Raw genomic sequence first — 15,645 nt, 5'->3', positions numbered from 1 at the left:
ATTAAATTCGCAAGGTCTCGCAACTACGAGAAACAGCCGCCGACTCCATTTTTCGCGCTGTGCATACTGGGAAATATTAAACGATTGGTAGTTGCCGGGGCTCGTGTTGTATTTGTTTACTAAGTGGCAAAATGGCTAACCCATTAAACTGCTTAATTCATATTCAACAAATACAGTATTTGTCTGAATCCAGGGTTATGACTGGTGAAGATGTAAAGCACAATTTACCTTAAACAAACGCAGAATTATTCAGAATGTCACGTTTGAGAGAGAGAGAGAGCGAGAGAGAGAGAGAGAGAGCGAGATTCTCTTTCATACGTGCATTTGTATAAGAAAATGGCTCCTGTTAAGAGACACGCGTACAACGCCGAGTTTAAACTCAAAGCGATCAGTCACGCAGCACAACACGGCAATAGAGCGGCAGCGAGAGAGTTAAACTTAAATGAATCGATGGTACGGAAGTGGAGAAAGGATGAAGATAAGCTCCGCCAAGTAAGGAAAACTCAACAAAGTTTCCGTGGCAATAAAGCAAGATGGCCAGAGTTAGAGGAGACACTTGAACAGTGGGTTGTTCAACAAAGAGCGGCAAGCAGAAGTGTCAGTACGATAACTATACGTACGAAGGCAACAGCGCTGGCACAAAAACACCGGACGTGTTGGATGGCCCATTCACTGAGATATGGTCAATTCGAACACAGCAGAAGAAGAATTCGAGGGATTCGTCGATGAGGAGCTTATAGAGTGATCTTTGTTTTTCTTTTGTGTGTTTACGTTTTACATTTTACAGTTATTATGTTATTGCTTTGCACTCGTTGTTTTTGCACATTACGAGTGTCACTTTATTGCGATTGCACTAACGTTTCATTTAAAATAACAGTATCAGACGTTTTTTTCTTTGCGTGTTGACTAAATGGACAAAAAATAAAATGATATGTCGATGTTGTTCAAAGATGTCAAAGATGTGTCACGAAAATGCTTTACCTCAGAGAAAATAATAAAACGGCTGTTTATTTATTTTGGGAGTGAATGGAGTTGTGGAAAGCTTGTTTGTTAATAAAGTTTGACCTTTTTGAATATTTTGTTGACATTCCCTTGATCGTGGCAACATCTAGAGGTTGCATAAAGTAACTACATTCTCTACTGTAGTCAAGTCGTCACATTTATTTACCGTAAATAGCCCTTAATCCCAAAAATGTCTCGAAGGACTGCACAGGATTACAATTACAAAATTGCACAATTACCTGATCTTAAACCAGCATGCACTTATAGCGCCTTATAATGGGGTGCGTCTTATGTATGGCATAAGTTTTAAAATATATCATTCATTGAAGGTGCGCCTTATAACATGGTGCGCCATATAGTGCGGAAAATACGGTAAAACCCTAATATAAAAACCTCGGATGAATTTAAAAACTCCACTTTCAATCCTGACCCAAACCCTACTACTAACCTTAACCAAAGCCACTCTATTATCCCCACTACTAACCTTAATCCCTTGTTTTCAATCCTGGCATCAACTTCAATCTCTAATTAGAAACCCTAAAATAAATAACTTTAAAACTCATGAGTTTTAAATCCTACGTAGTATCAGTGTCTGAAATAACGTTTACAAGAAAAAGAAAAAAAAAAACGTTTGTATTATTCCTATTTTGGAATCTTGGTTAGTTTTGGAAATTTCAGAATTTCGGTTTGTTTGGCAATTTGCATATTCGGCAGCTAATCAGAAGCCTGCATTGAATAACTTCGTGCTTCCGGACTTTCCCGAGCGTTGTAAGATCGTGCATTTCCAAAGTAGAACATGAGAAAAATGGATAAGTGGTTAGGAATCAAGCCAAAACCTCAGCCCCAGAAGAAATAATCAAAAGAAGCTAACAAAATTGATGACGCTATAAAACGTAAACTTACATTAAAAGTATTGTGGAAAGAGGAGTTCACGTGGCTTGTAGCAGACGAGGCAACGCAAACATTGCATGAATGAAGATGAGTAAATACAGGTACATACTGATGGCAGATGGAAAACAGCGATGTCATATACATGCAATGAATGTTATAAGTAGATTTATAATAAACATAATTTTAAAGTGTTGTTCTGTTATATATTCTGATTATCAAACCTTAATACTTTGCAACAATGTTTTTTTGCGATGAGTCGTCTTATTGTGTTTCAAGTTGTGAAAAATGGGTCAGGCAACTTTATGGCTGGGCAGGCAACTTTTCAGTTTTCTGCCCTGGTCCGTGGTAATTTTTTGTCATGAGTTTCAGACACTGCTATTAGACCTACTACCTTAATCCCTCTTTTGCAACCCTGGGATGAACTTCAATCCCTAATTTGAAACTCTAAAATAGATGTAAAAAAACAACTTTAAAACTCATGAGTTTTAAATCCTATGTAGTAATCCTAAAAACAACGTAACTCTTATTTAAAAACCTAAGATGAATTAAAAATAATTTATATCCTAACCCTAAAACCTAACCCTAACAAGAACCTTAACCCTAACCTCCAACCATGAAACTTTAGAAATTATGTCAAATCCTAAATTAAAAGCCACTTGGAATCCTAACCAAATATCTGTGTATCTGTGTATTATTTGCCCTCATGTAGGTTTTAGATCAGGGGATAGTGTCATAATAGTCTGTGGTTTGGATTAATCTGTGGTCTGTGCAGCTCTTTGAGACTCTTTCTGATTAAGGGCCAAACAAATAAACATGACTTGACTTAACCTTAAACCGTACCACTAATCTCCTAACCGTTCCACTTAACCTACCTCATACCTTAAAATGTATAACTCTGAAACCCCCAAAGATGCTGATCATATTTTTTTTTACAAAATTTCCCCCCATTTTTTTTAGCCTGACTTCAGCCCATTTTAGTAACTCAGGGTTAACTGATGTTATTTTTACTAGCTTGTCTATTTGTCGTGTCAAATCCCCAAACTGAGCAAGTCGGGGTGTCCTAAATAGGTTGATGGAATTCTTTCCTGGCTGGAAACGATTGCGCAAACAATTTCAATGACGACGGAATCGGTAGTGTACATGAACCATCTCGATGCGGCTTGGAGCAGGTTTAAGTATGCACTTTGGGCGGCCCGGACGGTCTTGAACGGAGGCTTTTAAACTGTCACCGCCGCTTTTGGTTGTTGCTTTTCCTTTCAAATCAACATTTTGCTGACATTTCTGCTGAATGGATGACAGTGATTTCCTACTTTACCAGACAAGAATGCATATTTGTGAGCTTCATTGAATTTGTTATTAGATTTGTGGTTTGCTAATTCCAGTAAATGTTATTTGACATGTCACATTCCGTCAGGCCTTTTGATCTGTCCTCCTGAACAGTTTTAAAATATAAAACGTTTCAAAGGTTAAAAATGATTGCTGTTTGAGGGGCATGCTTGTCCCCAGTGTCTCTCAGTAGCCCACTTTTTCAGTTAAAATATATATTTCATAAAATATTTTCTAAACCAAGGCCGGTCAGACTTTTGAATGCAACCCACTGACTACAAATTAAAATGATGTTGATTTGTCTTGTCTCTAGTTCTCTTCATGCCCCTGCAGTGGAAAAAATGGGAGAAGATTCCTAATGACATGATTAGCCTTCGTTAGCTGTCGAAGTCAAGTGACACTTCAGGACAAAGCAGAAGAAGCTAACAATGGCGGCAAGTCAGAGTCGGCAGTCATGGGGCTAGAGGGGGAAATTGGGGAAAAAGTGCAAGATGCCTGAATGACGGGACTCTGCGACATTCGCTGTGCAAGTCGAGAACAAAGCAATCTATGCTATAGCAGTGAGCCATCGATTGCAGTAAAGTGGCTTGAGAACGAAACAGTGGGGAAAAAGCCAAAGATGCCTGAATGACAGGATGATATTTGCTGTGGAAGTGACACTAAAAGACCAAGCAGCAGCAGCAGATAACAATAGCGGCTCGCAACGAGCTGTAGCCTGCAGCCAAGTGGCAAGAGAAGGAAACAGTGGAAAAAAGTGGACAGGGTCCATTGGCAGTAGAATGCAACAAAATGGCCAACACGGTTGGCTGAATCATGGACTGTAGCTGTCAAAGGCGAATCGCAACATAGGATGAAGCAGGAGCTGCTTACAAAAATGGCTAGCAGCAAGCCATAGCAAGTAGCTAAGTGCCTAATGTGAGTGGATGAAGAAACGGTAGAAAAAAAGTGAAAGATGCCTGCATCACAGAACTCAGATGTGGAAGGCGAGTGTCACTAAAGGATGAAGCAGGAGGAGTTGGCATAATAGCCGCTAACAGCAAGTTGTAGCTCTCAGCTAAGTGGCTGGACAGTAAAACACTGGAAACAAAAGAGGAAGATGCCTAATTCATTTGAACTCATCTCTAAGTCGAGCAACACTCAAGGATGAAGCAAGAGACGCTAACAATAAGCTGCAGCCAAGTGGCAAGAGAAAGAAACAGTGGAAAATGCCTGAATCACAGGACTCAATAGCAAGTGGCCGATTCTGTGCTATTAGCATTACTGGCACAAGCTTGCTTTGCAAAATGCTCGTTCGGGCTTCCGTAGACATAAGATTCTTCATGATTAAAATTATGAAATCTAAATTCCCGTTTATGTGACAGCACATCTGTTTTTGCTTGTGATTTTAATCAATAGTGTTTTATTGAAGTAGTATTCCACACCACCAGGGGGCACTAGGTGACATAAAAGTATTTGGTTGGGAAAAACACTGCAAGAATTTGTCCCACTCCAGATAAAAGGAGCTCTATTCCGATAACTTTTTCCCCCCAGCAACATTTAGAGCGAGTCAACAGCTAAAAAAAACAGTACTTGCTTTTCAGAAACTCTATTCAAGAACAAAGCATTGTTAAAAGTAAATTAAAGGGACCTAGAACTCCGCTATAGAGATAGTTAGCTAACATTGATCTCCTTTTATGCCAACGAGGCAAACGTTTGAGAAAACTGGACATCGCTGAATTACTCGTTGAAGATTCAGAAAAGCACGCTGTTAGCTTGAGGCAAGGCCGAGCGCCTTTGATGGTCCGGCAGGAAAAGGTTTGCTTCTTCCATTGCAGACTTGAGGAATGGTGTGCGCCGATTCCACGGGGTTAAAGGACCTGCGTGGAAGGAACCACACACGTGTTATGTAGCTAACTAGCTTAGCTTTCCTTTAGGCTTTTTTATGTTTTGATCCATTGACCAACCAAGTATCTCAGTTCAGGTCAAGAATAGTAGACCCCCAGAATTTTCACTTTAGCATAAGGAATAAGATGGGTTTTTTTGAGGCCTCTAAAGTATTTTACCCACTTTACTACGTGGGCAACAAATTATTTTGCATGCCCAAAATTCAAACTTCAAATTGTCTGCAATTGATTAGCTTCACAAAATCATGCAAATGCCAATATTCTATTGACTGAATTACTTCTCACAATGCCCTTCTCATACAGTTAAGAATTAGTCGGCGAGACAACACCGTATTTGCTGTGCTATATTTTTTTTTTTGCTATGATGCTAAAGGGAGAAGTAAAAACATAATGAAGAAGCTTGAGATTAGATAAACTACATAAGGCTTGCAATGGTGCTAAAAAGAGAAGAAAATATCTTTTTTAGGCAATCCTCGCAACCGGAAGTTTAAATTTGAATCTGCTATCTCTTCTGCCCCAGCTCATGTCACACTAAAAGCAAATAAAATTTTCTTTTCCTTGACATACATATTTAGTTATGGTTATTTACTCATAAATAACACATACATAATCCCCTCAAATTTAATGGGGTAGGAAACCAAGTTATTTAGCATATGTTGGTACCCGCTGCTATACGGCAATTTCACTTTGCAATCTCCACCGATTCACATTGTATCATGGGGCAGGCTCTACTCTATTTTGAAAAGGAAGAGAGGCCTTTTTACAGTGGCTGATGGGGACATTGAAAATGTGTTAATAGGCTTACCATGGTGCTCTCCTGCCTGTGAGGACACGTCCACCTCGTCCCACTCGTAGTTCTCGTCAACAGAAGGTTTTCTGCCGTGGACAGAACACAAAAACAATTTTCATTTTTATAACACACTCAGGAATAGCCATGAACTTGAAACGCCTGGTTTACAAAAACTGGACGCGTCACGTGAATCTGACAAGTGGACACTTAAAAAAAAGACTAAAAATCTTCAAAAGGGGGACTATCTTGTTGAAGACGATCAGATTTGAACGATGGAGGTGGAAAGAATATTTTTTTTGTGCAACTGACTTGAGAAAAATTGCAGAAATTTAAGGTTAGGGGTTCAAATGATATAAACATTATGTAATGAAAAGGTCATGCTCAAATCGTAAACCTTGCTCTGACCCCAATCCTACCACCAACAGTAAACCTATCATTTGAAACACAGGGATGAATCTAAAAGCAGTTTGAATTGCCTCGTGTATGAATTGTGCTATACAAATAAACTTGCCTTGCCTTAAAATCGCCTCTTTGAATCCCAAACCATTGCTTTAACCCTAGCCCTAAAACCCTGAATTGAAACGCTAGGATTAATTTAACCCAGCTTTGAAAACTTACAACTGATGTAAAACTCTCATTCAAAACACTCGGATGAGTTTGAAACCCCCACTTTGAAACCTAACCCTAAAATGTAAAAAACTAAATTAAAACCCTATGATTAGTTTGAAACCCTACTTAGAAAGTTGGAAAATTGAAATCTATTGCCAGATCTATGTAGTGGATGTTGGCTAGCAACAACTGCAAGCGCTAAATAGCTACCTGATACTTTCATACCTTTTTACGCATATAATCCTTTTGAGGACGTAAAGTTAAGTATTTCAATGTGAGTGTTTCGCATTTTTTAAGCCTTCTGTGCCTTAAACAGACAACTTTATTAAAACAAGACTTAAAATCTTCAGAAGTGGGGACTATTGTGGACAGTCAGTCAACTTTGAAGGACATAGCTACGGACGTTGTTTTGTAAAATGCTTCAGAAGAAATGTGTGTAATTGAAAAGTTTGGATGTGCCTGTTGTCCAAATTTGGTATTGTTGATCCCTGATGTCAAAATCATGATACAAGTGTTACGTAATAATATGGTTGTGTCAGGTTTTCCTTCAGGACAACATTTTCCAAGGTAAAAGCCTATGATCAAATGATTATGGTCCCTTACCTTTGACCCTTTACGTTTCTGTGATTGTAGACGTCTTCTGCGCGTACGCTGCCGTTAATAGAGGACCGACTGGAAATCGAGCGACCGTTAGCGGGCGCCATGCTTCCTCGGCCGCTACTGGCCAGACTACTGTAACCACTACCGGAATCGGGAACCTCCTCGTCCATTTCTGCTGTTGTAACACAGTTAGTCGAGGTTGGGTTTTTGTCCTCCGTTGTTGAACGTTTGACAGGGTCCTGGCACTTTTCTGGCCATGTGGGGACAGCAGAAGTGTCTCTGATCAGTTTTTGGTGAGGCCTCGATGAAATTAGTGGACTGCAACTGGGTCTGCAAGGAACAGGTGCAGAGTATTTGGAGATGGAACCCTTACGGATCAGTTTTGAGTGAGACCTCGATACAAGGGGTGGACTATAGATGGCTTGGCAAGGACCATGAACAGATGCAGAGTATTTGGAAATGAGACACTCATCTAACAGTTTCTGGTGAGACCTTGATTCGAGGGATGGATCAGGCACAATTGTAGAGTATTTGGAGGTGGATCCTGTGTGCACAAACTCTAAATCGGAGCGCTTTTCTCTGCTTAATGCCTGGATCCAAGCATCAGGAGTCAGGAACTCTGAGTCTTCTACTCCTGCCGTGTGAAGGTTCTGGAATTGATTGTTTGATTCGTACAATTTGGAACCTTGGCTCCTAGCTCGACGCAATTGCGGTTCTTGGGAGTTTTCCTGGGGGTGGTAGCTGGTACTCCGCTTCATTGCTTGTACTCGTTGACGTGTAGAATATCTTCCGGGTTCTGGCTCATCCACAAACATTTCTAGATCTGGGAAATGGCCCTCCGCATTATCCAGCGCCAAATTGGATCTTCTGCACTCGAAACTTGTCTCACCTTGTCTCGATTCGTCAGAAGACGATTCAGGTTCTTGTGTTTGAAAAAATGTGGATTTTGATACGCCATCATAGCTTTCTTGTACCCTCTGGTGTCTCATTGTCGATTGTGGAGGTGGACTATTGGTGTAATGCTTGTTTCCTTTTGTTTGGAGCCGGAACTCTCCAGTTGAGGATAGAGAATGGCGGTTGGAGAAGGATTTTGGAAGAGTGCAAGGATGAAATCGGGGTCTATCTGTGGTAATTGAGGGAATTTCATCCCCTTGAAGCCAAGAGGTTGGCGACAAATCTCTGTTCCTGTTACTCTTTCTATGTCTACTTGGCAAGGTGTAGCTTTTAAATCCCTGAACAAGCTCATTAACGCCTTTCTCTCTCATTTCGTCGTCTTTCGAGCATCGGCGCACTCTATATTTCTGCAGTTCCCTGGCCAGTCGTTCTCTCTCCTTTGCCAATTCCAGACAATGAGTGAGGTTTCCCCTCTCTCGCTCGTGTTCCATTTGGAGGAGCAGAGCACTAGCTGCGGTTTGAGGCCAACCGAGGCCTGTGCGCAAGTGCGGTAGCACAGCGAATGTGGGGGAGGATGCGCTCGCTGGATGAAAACTAGAGTTGGAGTCTGAGAGGGCCTCATCACTTCCCTTTTGCTTGTAGGTTGTGTTGCTGGGTAAAAGGTCCACAGAAAGGACAAACGGCGCGTTTTGACTGTCTTTTTCTTCCGCTGATTGATTCCATTTCGTACTTTTCTTGCTCTGAACCTTTAGAATGTCCTCTTGTGCCACTACGAAGCGCCCGTCAGGACCTCTTGAGATCAATTCAACAGGAGAAGAAAGTGAACAAGAGTCCAGACTCTCCGGTCGATTTTGACTATTCTGGAGCTGGTGTGCTCGATTGTCATCGTAGAAAGAGAAGCGCTCATTTTTTGAGGACGAAAGACGAGAAAAAGCGTCTGCTGCCAGCAGGCTTTTTTTCGACGTGCTGTCTGGGCTGCCGCAGCTTGAAATTTTTCTGAGTGGAAGAAGCAAAAAAAAGTTATAAAAAAGTGGGGGTGGGAGAAGCAGAGAAAATAACGGCTGCCTGAAAGCCAGCCAGAAAAAAGATAAAGAAAAAAAAATCAATGGCCCGGTTAAAAAAAGTGGGAGCATTATAATTTCCTACCGATAATGATAAAATCCTGTCTTTTTTATCTATATGTTATATTTAGAAAATGTATGCAGTCCAATTACAACATTGTTGAGCCAGGGCCGAGCTCTCCAGTGCACACACATTAGGAGGAGGTAAAGAGGAGACACAACCAAGTTGATCTATTACTTTGTTTTGGGGAAAAAAAAAAAATCCAAATACATTCCAATAAAGAACATATACGCTTATAATACTTCTAGCGAGTCAAACTCTCCGGTGCCTCATGCACATTATGAAAGAGGTAAAGAGAAAACACAACCAAGTTAATCGAAATATATTTTATCATTCTTTGTTGTGACACCTGATTGAACATTAAAGCAGGGCATCAAGTGAATAATTATTGTCTCTCTGGTGCCTCGCTCTCATTACAAAGACGTAAAGAATAGACACGAAAAATGGTGCTGCTACTACTTCTACTTACTCCTCTAAATCTATTCAAACGGGGAACATAAACAATCAGAATTTTTCTAACAAGTGGTGTCAGCTGATTGAATATTATAGCATGGCTAACAGTAACTATTTAGTCTCTCTGGAGCCTCGCTCACATTACAAAAGGTAAACATGATAAATGACCGAGTTGTGCAACCACTTCTTGAGATAATCAAAATAAATTCAAATGAGGAACATAAATGCTCGGAATTCTTTCCAAAAAGCCAAGTTTTCCGTTGCATCGCACACGTTACTTTTATAGAGAGGAGATACAAATAAGTTGTAGAACTACTATTATACAAAATTGAAACGTATTCAAGTGAGAAACTTAAATGCGCTGAAGTTTTCCAACGAGTCGTGTCAGCTGCTTGATTTTATTATAGAGTGGCTAAAAGTGACTGTTTTGTCTCTGGGCTGCCTCGCTCACATTACAAAAGGATAGAGAGGAGACGCTTACATGGATGAGGAGCACTTATAGATGGCAGTAGGTAGAGCTTCTGCAAGAGACAGAAGAAGAAATCCGATTTAGAACCCAGCTCAAGTCCAAGCCAAAACAAAATCTGTCCTCAGTTCTCAAAAAAAGAAAAATAACCGTTACTGTTTTGGTCCTTTGAGCCTGGCAGGTTCCTCCTGCGCCGAACAAGACGGATGAACCCCAAAAGCGAAATCAGTGCCAAACACAACAACCCGACGCTGGCCAGGATGCCGCCCACCAACGCTCCGTGAGATTCCACTCGTCGGGATGCAGAAGGGAACGTCACCAGTCCTTAATTGGAAAAGCAGAATTCTGAAAACCTGACTCCATCCTGAGTTGTGAGTTGATCGATCTCGTTTTGATTTTTTTTCTTATCAGAACATGATCCAAAAATATGTTTCCTCTAAAGAAGGCATTCGCAAAGACTATTAGTATCATACATCGCAAGGTTTCAAACTTGACACCAGGTAACACTTGATCGTTGCAGAGGCAATTTTCTTAATGGTTTCTTATTTAGAATTGACATTGATTCCAGATCTAGGTGAGTTACATTCTTATACAGGTTGAGAGCAAATATTTTCATGGGAATGGCTAGAGTTACATGCGTAGGGTTTGTGTTCCAAAATTCGCTTAAGGCTAGGGAATTAGGTTTGAAACTAGGGTTTTGGCTCTATATAAGGATTTTAAACTGGATATAAGATTCCTAAAATGGGCTGGGAATTAGGGTTACCGTAACGGTTTAAACTGGGGTTTATTCTCCATGTTAGGATTTTTAGGTGAATTTCGGGTTTCAAAACGGGGTTTAAAGCTATTGTTACTATTTGGAACTAGGGTTAGGGGTTTATATTAGAATAAAACTGAATGTAAGGTTACTAAAATAGGTTAGGGTTTAGGCTCTATATTAGGATTTTAAAGTGAATTTAAGGTTACTAAAATGGGTAAGGGGGGAGTAGGGGTTAAGGTTTGAGCTCCGCATTAAGATTCGAAATGAATATCTGGTTCTAAAATAGGGTTAAGTCTAATGTAATAGGTTGGAACTTAGTTTTGGCTTTATATTAGTTTGAAACTAGTATCTGACCTATGTTAGGGTTTTAAATGGGATTTAAATTTCCTAAAATGTGTTAGTGTGGGAGTTAGTGTTAGGGTTTGAAACTAGGGTTTGGGCTCCATATTAGGGGTCTAATCTGAATTTAAGGTTCCTAATTAGGGTTATGGTTTGAAACTAGCGTTTGGGGGTTCCTGAATAGGGTATAAAGGTAGGGTTTAAGCTCCATATTAGGTTACTAAAATAATTTAGGGTAACAGACTAAGGGTTGGGGTAGCACACAGCTGATTTTGTTTCATTAGAACCTGTCGACCTGCCACTTCATAAAAGCTTAAACTCTTTCACCTGTAAAAAGAAAAAGAGCATTTTTTTTTTCCCGGTCAGTTGAAAGCATAAAACGTGCTTGTAATGGGCAACGTTCCCAGAAATGTAAATTGAGAGCTTTTGCGGGCGAGGTACCGTTCGTAGAGACGTTGAGCGATGGACTGGGCTCGCTCAGCAACTCGTTGCGTTGGCTGAGCAGCCTCAACTCGTATTCGCGATCCTGCGGAAAGGAAAAAAAAAAAAACACACATTTTGTCAACACTAGCGCGCTTGCAATGCTAATGAAGTGCATTTGAATTTGAGCAAGAGCAAGTAGGCCGGAGGAAAAAGATTGATAAAAGATGGCAGAGGGAGTGACGCCTCCTCATAAGAATATATAATGTTAATAGAATAGTTATCCTGCTCTCGGTTCGGCATTGTAGCCAATTTTTATTGAGCCTCCAAAATCAAGTAATTTAGAGAGTATGAAACACTGTTGCTACGGCAACTGGATGGGCGTCCATAATTCACAGCACAAAAAGAACCCACAGGGCGGCATCGGCTCAGGAGGTAAAGCATTCATCTTGGGATCAAGAGGTCACAAGTTCGATTCCCAGCTCCTCCGAGTTATATGTCGAATTGTCCTTGGGCGAGACACTGAATCCCTAACGCCCCTAATAAGCAGGTTGGCGCCTTGCATGGCTGCACGGCCGGTATTGGTGTGTGAGTGTGTGTGAATGGGTAAGTGTGAAGCACATTGTATACCTCTATATAAATGCAGATCATTTACATTCATTTACCGTATTTTCCGCACTATAAGGCGCACCTAAAAGTCTTAATTTTTTTCAAAAACTGACCATGCGCCTTATAACACAGTGCGCCTTATATATGGCTCAATATTAAATTCGCAAGGTCTCGCAACTTACTCAACAGCCGCCGACTCGATTTTACCCCGAACGTGGAGTAGTCCGCGGTGTATGCTGGGATTTATATACCGGCGTTTCATTGGCTAACCAATGTGTCAATCATCAGTTAAATCGATCGCTATTGGTTGAAGTTATTCAGAGCCTCCGATAGGCTAGATGGCCAAAACAAACCCTGCAATTGGCCGAGTTTAGCAATGGCGTAGCAAGCTTGCTAAAGTACACCATAGAGAAACATGTTTTATTAGTCTGTATTTGCAAATAATTTACTCTCCTGGATTTACTTCACTAACGGTTGTAAGAAGACCATGATTGCGTATCATTATTGAACGTGAGAACTTAGGTGAGTTATGCGGCTTTATATTTATCTTGTTTTAGAACGATCTTGATGTTGCTGTGATGAGTTGAGTGAATTAAACTCAATTCCAAGTGTTTATTGTCATATGCACAGTAAAGTTGTGAGCGAAATAGAAACATAGAAATGTTTGGCATTTCTTGAATCCCAAGACTTCAACCTTCCGAATGATATTTGAAATGACGCATTTAAGTGACATCGTACGGACACCGCATCCGCACGTGTCTACGACACGTATTTGCTTCTTTGCAAGCTTTGGGAATGTTAAGGGGGTAATCAGTTGGACTGAATCATCCGACTGTTTTGTCGACGTTCCCATTGTAGCGCCTTATAATCCGGTGCGCCTTATCTATGGAAGATATAGGACCAAAAATTATTTTTTGGGGGTGTGCCCTATAACCCGGTGCGCCCTATAGTGCGGAAAATACGGTACATAATAACACAGCCAAAACCAGCAAAGGATTTGCTAAACTACAGAAAGTTGAAAACAATAATATGAAGCCCAAACTCTTTTTCAAACCTTAGCCAAGGGGTGTCCAAACTTTTCATAAAGCGGACCAGATTGGGCAAGTTGAAAATGTGTAAGGGTAAATTATTCAGCATGACATTCGTTGAACAGTCTTTAATAATTTCCCCCTCTGTAAAAGGTTTGCAGTGCTTGGCAACCAGCATCACAACTCACCTATGTAGCATTTTCATCTGACTCGCAGGGTCTTGTGAAAAATGCTACAGCACCTTTAAAATAGCTTCAAGTTGCTTTACAACATTTGTTTCCAGTCTGTCTTTTGTAGTCAGCATGTTTTCGTCTGGCATTGCCTCTTGATATTATAGTCTACAGTCTTACAGCAAATAAGGCAGACAAAGTTATACTCCAATTTCTATCACAATCAGCTTCGCTTTTTCCTATTTACAGTCGCCATGTCGAAAACGCAATGGGCTTAAATTCTTACAGAAAGTAGAGGGCAAGGTGGCAAAAGACGCTACTGCCATAATCTGGTGAAATGGTGGGGTTTTTTTGGTACAAATTTATTTTATACTGCGATCAGGCCTGACTTTGGACATGCCTGCCCCAACAGTAGCCTAACCCTATTTTAGAACCATAAAATTAGTTTAAAACCCTCATAAAGAAAAATACACTATATAAGCACGAGCTCTAATCTGAACCCTCATCTTGGCAGTAATTCTAACCCTAGTTAGAAACCCTGAGAATTGCCCTAGATCAAAATCCCAATATAGAGTCCAAACCATAGTTAGGGATCCTGAAATCAATTCAAAACCCTAATATGGACACTAAACCCCAGAGCAGACCTGGTAATTGTGGTCCTTGGGGGCTGCATGTCCTGTATGATTTTTTTTAAGTTTCTCTGCTCCAATGGAGGTGATAACCATCACCAAGATTGTTAATAAGCTCCTGCCAATTTGCTAGTGAGCTGATTATTTGTATAACCTGAGTTAAAGAAGAGAAACCTCCAAAAGTATGCAGTTCTCCAGGACCAGCATGACTAGAGGGTTAGGGTTGTGTCCTGGACAAAATTTTGAACCAACACTAACTGGGTGAATGATGCTAATAAACAATAGATTATCAATTATGGCTAAAGCTTGAGGTTTTTGGATGATAGGATTTTCTTTTACCTTCTGCAAGCCCGGCACGACGACCTCGCTGCTGTTGGCTGCGATATTTTGGTCCAAAGTGAGCCACTCCTCTCCTGGGCCAACTCGGGACTGAAGAACAAAACCGGTGATGGCCGAGATCTCGTCTGGAGGAAAGGACCAGCGCAGAACCAGACCAACCTGATCCAAACGAGCCCACAGAGACGAAGGTGGCTTCAGTTGATTTTCGCTGACTGGAGGATCTGAAAGCCACAGAACAAAAGAATTGCCGTAATCGAAATGTTGAACTTTTTGGCGCAGCAGACTTGAAGACTAAGTCCTTTTTATCACACGTTTACCACGGAGTGCCATGTCTAATCTCATACAATATTTCAACGCTTATCAATGGCAATAAACACAATTCTATTTTTAATACAGACACAATCATACTCATGCGCAAATAGTACTATACTTTCACACATACTACTAAAGACTCAAAATTAATCAGAATGTATGTGTGAGAGCATTATACTGTATTTGGGATAGTATAGTGATATTTGTATAAAAGTATATTAATGTGTGTGAAGGGGAACAGTAGTGCATATATGAGAGTGTAGTATGTAGTATATGACTGAGCATAGCAGCGCTTCTGCATGTGTCTGTCTGTATGAGAGTATACTTGTGCACGCATATGATGTGAGGGCAAATATGATTTACTTCTCAAACAGCCTCTAATACAAATTAGGAGACCACTAACCTAAAGTCCTCGCTGTCTGGATCTGGCTGAAAGGTCCTGTCCCAATGTTGTTATGGGCCAGGACGCTAAAGCGATACTCTGTGGTGGGCGCTAGGCCCCCCAGCAGCAAACTATTGCCGGCGGCAGGGGGGACCGGCACAGACGACCATGCCTGCTTCCCCCCGTCGCCATCAGACGGCAAAATCTTCTTCACCCTGCGCGAATGAGACGAAAGGAGTACAAAAAGCGGGAGGGATGTTTTCAGAATCGGCTTTTATGAAACATGACAGAAAAGAATCTCTCTGCAACGCTTTAAAACCATCATTTAAAACTAAAACCCCCATTTGAAACCCTCAAAACGCTTCAAAACCTGTTTAGGACAGAAACCCTAACCCCAGCCGTAACACTAGTATGGTCCCCAAAAACCTAGTTTTAAACCCTATTTGGAAACTCTTGAAACACCTTATAATTTGAAGCTGAAATTCTACTTTGAAACCGTAAAAACGCCCACAAACCCTAATTTGAAGCCAAAACCCTTGGTGAAAATTCTAAAAAGTCTCCAAGACCTACAGTATTTACCCAGACCCGTAGTTTGAAAGCCTAAACACTCAATTTGGAGCCAAG

The 15,645-nt window shown here is 40.8% G+C and overlaps 1 protein-coding gene and 1 long non-coding RNA gene across 6 annotated transcripts in view; one reads left to right on the top strand and one right to left on the bottom strand.

Annotated features, from left to right (window-relative positions):
- The window catches only part of LOC148350280 (uncharacterized), a 114,786-nt gene extending 110,379 nt beyond the window's left edge, over nt 1-4,407 (top strand). The window contains exon 4 of the long non-coding RNA XR_015847128.1: nt 3,533-4,407. This is a non-coding gene — a long non-coding RNA (uncharacterized LOC148350280). The remainder of the gene's footprint in view (nt 1-3,532) is intronic.
- A 179-nt stretch (nt 4,408-4,586) lies between these two features.
- The window catches only part of LOC148350279 (protein turtle homolog A-like), a 46,632-nt gene continuing 35,573 nt past the window's right edge, over nt 4,587-15,645 (bottom strand). For 4 of the 5 annotated variants that reach the window (XM_088320258.1, XM_088320260.1, XM_088320259.1 and 1 more), the window contains exons 14-21: nt 15,043-15,236; nt 14,328-14,548; nt 11,574-11,658; nt 10,187-10,360; nt 10,052-10,091; nt 7,105-8,991; nt 5,908-5,978; nt 4,587-5,075 (exon numbers count right to left, since the gene is read on the bottom strand). In XM_088320258.1, the coding sequence (XP_088176384.1) occupies nt 4,951-5,075; nt 5,908-5,978; nt 7,105-8,991; nt 10,052-10,091; nt 10,187-10,360; nt 11,574-11,658; nt 14,328-14,548; nt 15,043-15,236 (2,797 nt within the window). In that variant the 3' untranslated portion in view covers nt 4,587-4,950. The remainder of the gene's footprint in view (nt 5,076-5,907; nt 5,979-7,104; nt 8,992-10,051; nt 10,092-10,186; nt 10,361-11,573; nt 11,659-14,327; nt 14,549-15,042; nt 15,237-15,645) is intronic. The other variant, XM_088320261.1, reaches the window with a different exon arrangement.

This window comes from Urocampus carinirostris, chromosome 16, assembly GCF_059441175.1.
Source record: "Urocampus carinirostris isolate Australia breed hairy pipefish chromosome 16, RoL_Ucar_1.0, whole genome shotgun sequence".
NCBI classification, from domain to species: Eukaryota; Metazoa; Chordata; class Actinopteri; order Syngnathiformes; family Syngnathidae; genus Urocampus; species Urocampus carinirostris.
This window is presented reverse-complemented; position numbering and strand designations above follow the sequence as displayed.